Source organism: Gossypium raimondii, chromosome 11 (genome assembly GCF_025698545.1).
Source record: "Gossypium raimondii isolate GPD5lz chromosome 11, ASM2569854v1, whole genome shotgun sequence".
NCBI classification, from domain to species: domain Eukaryota; kingdom Viridiplantae; phylum Streptophyta; class Magnoliopsida; order Malvales; family Malvaceae; genus Gossypium; species Gossypium raimondii.
The window spans coordinates 39,406,649-39,417,678 of record NC_068575.1 but is presented as its reverse complement, the minus strand read 5'-3'; the positions used below and the strand labels follow the sequence as shown (position 1 = coordinate 39,417,678).

Here is an 11,030-nt window from a genome sequence, read left to right as displayed (position 1 = left end):
TGCAAAAGCACATCAATCATTCACAATTGGACTGTTATAAAGTAACTTTTATTGGCATCCAAAATAAAATAAAGTTGATGGGAATTTTCATTCATATTTAAAACCAAAGAGGCAAAGCCACTTTAACTTTTTTTCTTCCTTTTTCCTCGTACACTCCTCGCAGGTTTTATCATAGATATTAAAAAAAAAAAAAACAATCCATTGGAGGGAGACATATGAGATACCACCGTATATATTTAATTTAGTCGTCTGCATGGTGTAAAAGTAAATCCAAGAGCCAAGATATTGTAGCCGTACTTGGCTTTTAACACTTTTTTAAAGTCATTTTCCTCGTAAAACTGACAAGGGTTGGGCGAATTTAACGCTTTACACCCATAAACCCTTTTCGTCTCTTTCTCACTTCTTTCCCTTGCAAGTGTCATCTTTTAAAGCAATAGGAGAGGGGTGAGGGTCTGTGAGATGATCAGTCCCTCTCGTCATTATAGCCATGTCTGGTTTTGGTTAGAGCCAAGTGATTCTAAGTGATTCTAAGGACAACAAATTGACGCTGACCATTCATCACCATCCTGTTATATTTCCAAGATAATAAATCAGTTTTCATACAATACTCTCTTTTGATTCCAAGCTTTCATTTAGAGGTCAAACAAGGAGAAATCATGCTGCAAGTACTGCATTACAACGTGCTAATAAAAGATGGCAAACTCAAATACTACTTTAATTTTTTATAGCAAGTGGAAGTGGGGTACAACAATGAAGACAACCGTATAGAGCGGCCAATAACTTGAATTAAAGACGACAGAAAAAGATTAGCAGTTTCAGTCAGAACCCGGAATTTATATAGTTCAACGTTTTTCGTCAGTTTGTTAGTTTGACCGATGCCCAACAACTCCAAGAGAGTCAGAAGTTTCCCTCTTCTTCCAATGATTTTCCGAGAAAGTTGTAGAGGGAAAAGAGGGGGATTTTAAATATGAGCATCTTGAAGCATTGATCTTTTACATACATACAAAGCCAACAAGGAGAAAAAAGAAATATATATTTTAATTAGCGGAGACATTTTTATGGCTACTTTTTGGGTTAGGAGGGTCTCATGAGTGAGTGGAACCCATTTTTCTGCAGCCAAGTTTGAGAAGAAGGTCTAATCTGCGATGGGAATCCTGATGATGCTGCAGAATTTCCAAACATTTGGTGAGGACTTGACTGCCATTGTTGTTCACTAATGGATAGCAAAAGATCGCTCCCTATTCGGCCTCCACTGCTGCTGCTTGGAAAATGAATCTATTAAGTCACAAAAATATAACAATTTAGTTAGTAACTGGAGGCTTTCCTGGTATACATACATCCCAAATCAAGCAATTACAAATTATATGAACTGAATCATAAACTTCAAACCTGATAAGATGATGGAGGAATGTGAAACACATTGTTATCTCCAGGTCTCCTGAACTGTCCATATCTTTGCATTTCATTAGACTTAATCGATGCTGGAGATTGGATATGAGTTTGGCTCAACAACTGCATTGTTTCTGCCTCACTATATCCATCCGATCTTCCATGAGTAGCACCATCGCTTCTACAAGGCTCCTGCTGCAGATTTACCTGGTAACGCAATCAACAATGAGCAAAATCAATCACTGCTAAAGCAAAGCACAAGTATAGATCTCCCATTTTTAATCAGGATTTAAACAATACCAACCTTAGACCTAAATTCCCTATATTGCCAATCAGCTTCAGGCGGCAGACTGTGCTGATCGCTCATAGCAATTTGCCTATCACCACCTAACTCCAGATTCGTTTGCTTCGAGGTTGAACTCCCTAAGCTCAAATCAAGGTTGTGATCTCCAGCATTACCCGAAGTTTCTAAACAACACCATAACTAGGGATGAATCTTATGAAGGGGCGGTGAATGATATTTTTTATATATCCTAAACGAGCAAATTTACTTACCTCCACAGTTAAGCTCATTGTCGTATATCCTGGGATCAAAGTTAGTGACAGCATCTTTACCATTGCACTTAATTGCTGCTCTGTCATAAGCCCTACAAAACAAAGGTACCAGAGAATTCAATAACCTACCAATCTCACCAGATTTTAATCAAAATCAAAGTACATGGAAAACACGAACCTCGCAGCTTCAATCTCTGTGTCAAACAAGCCTAAATAAACGTACCTGTAAAAACAAAGAGTGGGCAGTTAAGACAATTGGGAGCTGAGAAATGGAAATGAAGGGAGAGAAACAATAAATGTTACTTTTTGCCTAATAATTGGCCCATTCTAGCTTCCCATCGGCCACATTTGTGTAAGGTGACTCCTCTATATTTGGAGCTTCCTCGAGGAAATCCGGTGCTTTGTCGGCGAAGTACGTGCACAAATTCTTCCTTGGTTAGGTTACACATCTGCTAAAACAACAAAAAGAATCTTCCCTTTTGTGAACGATGTGATTTACGTGTCTCCAGACCAACAAAATATAAAGCCAGAAATAAAAAAAGAAAAAGAAAGAAACTTTACAAGATAAAGATAGAAGTAGAACCACTCAAAGATAAGATAAACTATGCAATGTTTTCATCTCTCTCTCTCTCTGAGTCTCACCTGCTTCAAGTCATCTTCATAATCTTCAATACTAAAATTTATGTCGGCTTCAACTCCCCGGAACTTGATTGCTGCCCTATCGTATGCACTGCCACAAACAATGACGGAAAACTTTCTTAAAACTTCTATTTGTTTTTCTTTTTTGCTTTGAAAAACAGAAAAAAAAGGTTAAAACTTGAGGACTTACCGAGCAGCTGCATGTGCTGTGTCGAATCCACCTATATATAATCAAAGCCGATGAGAAGAAAAAGACCCAACTTATCTAACTCACAAAACATTAAATTGCAAAAACAAAATCTGTCTCAAAATGTATTTTTAAAAAAAAGAAAAAATAGCCATACCTAAGTAAACTTGCTTTCCACAATCCCTGTACGTTAAATGACAAACCCAAAGAAAAAAAAAGGCTTAAATTCTGATTGGCTCGAGGGAAAAAAAACAAGAAAATTCAAAGCTTTGTTAGAAAAAAAATAAACAGAAATTAACAAACCAGATATGAGACTCCCATCTGCCAGTTCTTCTATAAAAGGTAACTCCTCTATATTGAGAGCTTCTTGACCTGGGTCCTCTCCTGCTTTTCTTCATGGGCTGAGAAACTTCAACAGATTTAGCATGGGGGAGTGGCTCCGATTGACAGAATTTGACACCAACCCAGTGAGCACGAGGGAACCCTGGTCCACTTCCGACACAGTTGGCGCCCATTTCCGGGTCTTGATCCAGCGGGAAAAACTGACGGGTCACTGGAGCCGGATCACTGTTCTCCGTGAAAACTTCTTCACCAGGCACCGGGAACCCAAAAATCATCTTGTTGCTTCGCTTCTTTAAAGCTGCTTTAACCCTCTCTCCCTCTTCTTCTTCCGATCCATCCTCCACCACCACAGCTGACGAGCTTGAATTCGAAACGGATCCGACCCGTTTACCCTTATCTTCATCTCCATCTACAGAAGTTTTCTGTGATGAACACCCCTCGGATTCATCGTCTCTAGGTTGCTGATAAGGAGAGTCATTAAGATCCCACATTTTCCCGCCTCTCTTTTCACAACTTCCCCTACTTATAATCTTGATGAAACTTAATATGTATCCTTCAAAAGAGAACAACTTAAAAATTCACGATCACCATCTTCTCTTAGAAGTAATCAAAAAGAAGAAGAAAAAAACCAGAGAACTCAGAGAGAGAGAGACAGAGAGAGAGAGCTAAAACTGTCTCTTTTATCTCTTTTTCTCTTTATATATAAAGGTGGAACAAATAAATGAGTAATAAAAGAAAAAGAAAACCTAGGAGAGTTGTGAGTTAGCTAAAAGGTAGTATAGCTAGGAAGGCAAGGGAGAGGAGAGGTTAGCTTAAGTTAGAATATCTTCTATAAACCTGACTGCCCAATACAGCATAGACGAGGCCAGTTTGAGCTAAGCATCCACAATCTCCTTTATTAGTAGTTTTCTTTTATTTTTTTTCTTCTCTCTCTTAGCTTTTGTTTTTCTTTTTTTGTACTTTTACTTTCTCTGATAAATGAATGAATGAAAGAAATTTGTTTTTGTTTCTAAATAAGTTCAATTTTTCTTTTCAGGCTCTGTTTTTAAAAACCAATATTGAAAAATCAATGAAATTTGGTGATTAGAGTAGAAGAAGAAGTTGTGAAATTTTAAATTCTTTGGTTTAAACCTACAAAAGGTAAATTTCGTTGGTTTTATTTAAATTTAGAAATTAGCATAAAACAAAAGCAAAGTCTAAATATGTTGTTATATTCAGAACAGAGGAATAGCAACCGGATTAGTCAAATAGTTCCATATGCTTTGACAAATCTAGTTTTACTTTTACCGTAAAAATATATATAAGAATGGTTAAAAAGAAAAAGGGCAAGTTAAAATTAAAAAAAAAAAAAAAGGTGAAGTAGAAGAAAAGGAAGGAGCGTTTGGAAACATAAAAGGAAATGAGAATAATGTTAGGAAAAGGAAAAACTTTCCAGAAAAGTCCCATCCAAGAGTACGGGAAGAGGCCCATCTTTCCCTCTTTCCTTCCATTATCTCACCAATGGATTGCCCCTCCTATTTTCTTTTTACCCTTTTCTCCTTCTTCACTCGCTTACCTTTCGCGCGTCTCTTCTACTTCCCCTTCCCCTTCCCCTCCGCTTCTCTTTTCTTTTTCTGTTTTTACCAACGCTTGTCCTTTACTTACAAATGGAAGTGAAAAATGCTTTCGCTAGGGTTAATGACTAATGGAAGAGAGTGAAATTTTGATGCAAACATGGTCGCATCCTTTGCTTGAGATTTATTAGTATGTCGATATTTCACCAATATTTTTATTTGATTCAACATCGGTAAATATCATTTTCAATCATTTTTTGGAGACAACTTCTTACCTTCTATTTTAATAAAATTGTCGCATTTTGATTTTTGATAGTTAGAATTAATACTTTTAATGATTTATTATTAATTTTCTATAAAATGCATTTCAAAATTTTTCAACCAATGGATTGAAATAATTTAATAAGAGTGATTCAAACCATTATAATAAGATAAAGGCCTAGCAATATCATATCTTTTGGTATAAAGCATCGGAAGATTAAGTACTTTTGCTAATGCTACTATAACTTTATCATTGTTACTTTACAAAAATATTTCAAAAGCGAAGATGTTTATGTATATTGGTAATACCTTATTCAGAGATGAATCCATGAAATAAGTCTTAAGCAAAATACTAATTCAAGCTCAACCAATTCTAAAATTATTGTACCTTTAATCTCGTACATTTAAAGTGAATTCTCTCACTAAACATGTTATTCCTACTTAGAACAAACTAAGCTACAAAATAATAACTCAATAAACATATGATTTTGTACTCAAAGAAAGGTTCCTAAAAAAACATATTTGTCCTCACTCAATGCACCAAATAAAGAAGGATGAATGACCTTTTAATAAGTCATTAGTGTTGGAGTGTGCCCAAAGATCAATCATGTGATGATTGTAATAACATATTTTTACATAATTTATTAATAAAGGTATTTCCATTATTGTTTTCAGTACTTATTTATGTGGTTAAATAAACTGTATAATGATAATATCCAAAGAATGATGTAATCATTCTTAAATGTCCTCAGTCAAGTATTATTGTAACACCCCTCACCCGACCTGATCGTTGAGTTCGAGTTGTAGGATGCTATATTCGTTGCTAGAGTAACTTAAAATTTTTTTACAACATTCAACCAATCACATAAGCAAACAAGTGTTATCCATATTATAAACATGTGTCACAATCATTTCTAGGTCCCATACGAGCTTACAAAAGCTCTTTTGTTAACCCAAGCATGAATTAGGACTAAATTGTAAGATTTTGAACTTCTTGGATCAACATTGTGACTTCACAATCTCCACGTTGTGACATTGCCAACTCAATAAGTCACATCGCGACTTCATGCATATCGACATCGCGACGTCACTCACTTTCGACCTACGTTGTGATGTTCAAAGTTAGTAGTCATGACGAGGCCCCTGTTTTTGGAAAAAATATCATTTGGTTCCAATTTAATAATCTATAACATAACCTAAATGATTCATACATCCTTTTTACAATAAAAAAAATATCTCAATTTTACACCATTTCATATCAATAAGATCACATAGCCATTTCAATCAAGCATTGATTATGTCAATTATGACAAAATCATCTAATGAGTTCCAACTCACCTTTACACCTAAACATACCAATTCTAGCTTATATATCAACTTATTATACCTTAACTACATTACTTTTCAACCCTTAACTTAGCAATTCATGCAAATTCATGATCACCCTCTTTAATAACATCAAACATAGCTAAACATGCATCATCTAAGTCATTTATTAACTTAACATCCAAAATCAAGCATCAACTTTGTCACATGGCAAACTAGAAAGTGCAAACACAAACATTACCAAAACCATTTTCTTGATACATACATCATGTTCACAATTTAAGTGACATATTGGTCCTATATACATGCCATAACACTTTAACAAAAAATAAGAATAACTCTATCGATTTGATGATAGTGTGAATTTCTCTGCGATCCGACTCGGGAGTTTCATAAGGTGACGATCTACAAGGTAGAGGAAACAGCTAAGTTAAGCATTAAGAATGCTTAGTAAGTTCAAATGAAAGATACTATACTTACCTTAATATTATGCAAGTACAAATGTAACCTTAATTTGGTATATTGTTGTCTAGTACAAGGCATTCAAACAACACAAATATAAGTTTATAACACTGTCTATGATCATCAATAGTACACGTGACTTAAGCATATCAATTTACAATACTTTTCATATTCATTACAATAACATTCTCAATCCACAATTCACAATTTCATATCAAGCATACATGATTACTAACACAATTCACAATTCACAAATACCTTTCTTCTTTATCAATTATATAAATGCATCCAATTACAATCAAATCCATTTAATGACAATTCAATTTGATTACTAATTCCATTTCATCCTCTTTTCAAATTTCCAATTTCATTTATAATGTTTCTCCTAGTGAACCATAGTAAAATAGACTTGAATACACGGGTTAACTACACCACAGTAAGTTATTCATCCATTCTGAATATATATATATGAATCATGTTAGCTGTCTAAGATAAACCTATATCACGACACATTAGGTTACTAGTCCGAGCTAAACCTATGTCATATAATACCTGAGAACCCGCAACAAATATGGATCTCGTTAAAGTTTGTGACAATCCCCGTACAGGCACGCACAAGACCCTATTGACATGCCAAACGTATCCTAACCTTTTACAAAGTTCACTTAGGCATTAATTTCACATATTTCAATATCATCCCTGTAATTATCTATATTTCATTTTGTACCTATATATGATCACATGTTTTAATTACTTGCCCTGTACACATCCAAACTTCCACATTTGTACCATGTACTATTTCATTAAAGTCATATATTACATAACATTTCAATTTAATTCATTCTAGTCATATATGCCAAATTCACTAATGTTCCAATTATGTTCAAACTTACATATATTTGAAATCAAATATAACACAACTCATAAAACAAAGTAAGATTGTAAGTTCTATATGAACTTACTTGATCAAAATATTAAAAGAGAGGACACTTGGGGACTAATTCAAAAATTTTGTTTTTCCCTATTAGCTCCACTTTGGTCTAAATATTGATCTATACAATTATTTAATATCACCAATCAATGCCAAACATTCTCATACAATGTTATGATATGCATGAACCTATATCAATTCATTTTTAATGTCCCTAAAATTTTATATTTTATTCAATTTAGTCCCTAAACTCGGAGAGTCATAACTTTCAATTTCTAGCTTGGATTAAAATTTGATTTTATAATTTCTCATTAGGGACCTTATACTTTCTATTTCTAAAATAACTTTATTTCAAATTTCACATTTATTCAATTTGACCCTTAATGTAAAAAAGTTAAATAACTAGCTAAATAACTTTATAACCTAGTCATTTTTATAATCTAAGCTTAAAATCTATCAATTTCAAACCTAATTCTCAAGAAATTAAAAATGGAAAGTTTCTAAAACTTTAACAGTTTTACAAATAGGTGTATGAGCTAGCTAAATCAAGCTCCCATGACCTCAAATCTATAAAATTACAAGAAAATGACTTAAATTTCACACCTAAATGTTGGTCGAATGTCAAGCTTGTTTTCTAGGTTTTCACACTTCAATGGACGACAAAGAGATGAAATGGTTGAAGAAGATGACCTTTTGGAATGACGAAAATGTGCAAGTGTACACAACCGCAACAAGTAATAAAGTGACAAGTAACTGTCGAGTTATCGTACCCACAGGGACTGTGAAAAGAATTATTTATGAATGCAATTTTAAAAACACTTTGGTGAAGAAAAATATTTTGATTTGAAGAGGTGATTAAAAACTAGGATTTTAACAAAGTAAAATAAATAAAATAAAATAAAGTTCCAATACACGATTTCAAAAGATGATTTTAATCAAGATGACATAATTGTGTTAGATTAATTACATCTCTTAACTTAGAATTATTAAACTCATGTTCATGTTGTTACGAATAAATTCACGGCAACTCGGTAATTTGCTAACTTATGAACATACTTACGCATCAAAATTCATTTATGTCTTGACTATATCTCTACGTCAATTCAACCGATTAAATAAATTTTAATAAGCAAATGTATTTATGCACATACATACTTATGAAATTAAAATAATCTCTTGTACATATCTTTATGCCAATTCAAACAATTAATTCAATCTCATAAGCACATAAAAGATTACGTGAGTTAACAATGTATTTCTTCATTGAAACAGTTTAATTACAATAATCTTGCAAGTTATGCAAGGCTAATGTATCGTTAGATACCGTTGCTAATTTAACCCTCAGCTACCTTAGATGATTAAACATGTACTGATTAAGTATCGTGTCAATTAATTACAATTTCAATCCGTTTAAATAATTAATTCATTATTTACCTTACAATTGTAATGCAAGAATAACATAGTCATGGTTTTACTTAATCAAACATCTTACCGAGGCCTATAACAACACAAACACAATTTTAAAAACTCAAGTAGATGAAATGCAATCAACCTAACATGAATTAAATTTAAGCCATATTAATTAAATTAAACATATCAACATCACAAATATTCATAGACATGTTCATAACAACAACAATAAAATTAAAAGGGTAAGGAACAAGAATCAAGTCCGGTGTTTCACTACACCAAAACAGGCTTTTAGCGGCGTTTTTTAGGCCTTTAGCGGCGCTTTTAAGCGCCACTAAAAGTATTAGCGGCACTTGTGCGTGCCGCTATAGACAACGCCGCTAAATTTAGCGGCGTTTATGTGAAAAAATCCGCTAAAGATCATGGCCTTTAGCGGCACTTTTATCACAAACGCCGCTAAAGATCATGACCTTTAGCGGCGCTTCTCACAAAAATGCCGCTAAAAACATACGTTTAAAATATTATTTAAATATTTATTTTTATGATAAATATTATATTATGTTTTATTTTTTAAATTTGAACTTTAAATATACTTTTAAGGATAAATAAAAAATATTATTTAAATTAAATTTTCTATGAAAATTTTAACTTTAAAACTAAATATAAAAATTAATGAATTTAGTTTTAGAAGTTAAAATAATAAATTAATAACACAATTAAAAGATCAGTTAGCACATTAGGAATGGAGAGAAGTATATTGTGAGAGAATAACTTGAGTGCCCACATGACTCTCGCAAAGTAAAATATATCAAGTGATTACAATTAGGATTTTCAACCTTTCACTGTCCTTAAACCTTTAGAAAGTATGATTACAGAACATACTTTAGAATTTTCCTCAATAGATAATTTTGTCAGTCTCTCTTTCTCAGCACGCTGGAATGCAGGTGGATCTCATCCTCCATCGAGCCCTCCTGAAACCTTCATGAACTACACCAACCAGTAACAGCATGAACTTGAGCTTTAATGATAGAATAGTTTCCAGTGGTACAATTGTAGTGGGCAAAAGAAGTAGGAAAGCCTAGTAGGTACATGGGTGCTCACCTCTTCATAACATTCATTATAAAGTCTATAGGCAAAAGGTTTTCTCTCCTTGTGCCTACATAGCACTTCATCTAAGCTGGTTTCTTTTGACCCAGTATTTGGTTGTTTTCTAGTTAGTGAACTAGTTCGAAGCTCCCTCTCCTTTTCCGTAAACTCCTCCATCTGGTCATAAGTTTAAAACAATGGAGGTATTTTCAAGAAATGAAATCAATATTTAGAAAATAAATGCAATAGAGGAAAATTTAACTACATTCAGAATACAACAAATTCAACATAACACTTGTTGTAATGATAAAAAATTGGCATCAAATTTTTCATAAAATTATTTAGATACTCCTTAGAGTGGACATAATCAATAAGAGTAATAGCAGTAAAGATTCACTAATCAAATTCTACCATACAAAAAAAATAATAGCAATGACACGTGTTACAATTACGACAACAACAACATAGCTTTTCTCCCATAAGATGTTGCAATCCATATAGAACAGATTATGCCAGCATGCTCTACTTAGTACCAAATGCAGATAGGAAGTCACATCAACATCAAAAGTGGAAAAAGTCCCAAACTATTGTAAACATTAGTAATGGTTCTTCATTTCATGGTTACAAATTTTCAATCTTATTCCATTATCATTTTCCTGGAACAAAGTAGTTCAGCATTACCATGCACAAGTAAAGAGATACAAACCGTTAAGGCTCCAGCATTAGTATTCTCAAATTCAATCAACCGCTTTGACAATGTTGCTTGACAAATGTAAACATGCTTTATCTGATAAACAGAGAGCTTAGTTAAACCAACAACTGGAGAGAGAGAGAGAGAGAGAGAGAGAGAGAGAGAGAAGGGAAAAATAAGAATCAACGCAAATATAAG

General features: G+C 33.3%; 1 protein-coding gene across 2 annotated transcripts; it reads right to left on the bottom strand.

Annotated features, from left to right (window-relative positions):
* Positions 1-694: 694 nt before the first annotated feature.
* On the bottom strand, positions 695-4,055 carry LOC105803941 (floral homeotic protein APETALA 2). Of its 2 annotated transcripts, none has more exons than XM_052624161.1 (10): positions 3,074-4,055; positions 2,928-2,953; positions 2,774-2,804; positions 2,587-2,674; positions 2,248-2,396; positions 2,123-2,167; positions 1,945-2,036; positions 1,694-1,857; positions 1,390-1,596; positions 695-1,275 (listed from the first exon to the last, which is right to left on the bottom strand). In XM_052624161.1, the coding sequence occupies exons 1-10, from the start codon at positions 3,601-3,603 to the stop codon at positions 1,075-1,077; spliced, it is 1,533 nt and encodes a 510-aa protein (XP_052480121.1). In that variant the 5' UTR covers positions 3,604-4,055; the 3' UTR covers positions 695-1,074. The 2 variants fall into 2 exon arrangements, with proteins under 2 accessions (XP_052480121.1, XP_012491847.1); XM_012636393.2 differs by having other exon boundaries at positions 2,248-2,393; positions 3,074-4,050.
* Between the last annotated feature and the right edge of the window lie 6,975 nt (positions 4,056-11,030).

Bases quoted from the DNA above. Each gene is read 5' to 3' on its own strand.
- LOC105803941 (XM_052624161.1), bottom strand. From the start codon at position 3,603: ATGTGGGATCTTAATGACTCTCCTTATCAGCAACCTAGAGACGATGAA. The intron at 2,954-3,073 runs GTTTGTTAATTT...TTTAACGTACAG, and splicing joins AGATGGGAGTCTCATATCTG to GGATTGTGGAAAGCAAGTTT. The intron at 2,168-2,247 runs GTAACATTTATT...TTGTTTTTACAG, and splicing joins GGCCAATTATTAGGCAAAAA to GTACGTTTATTTAGGCTTGT.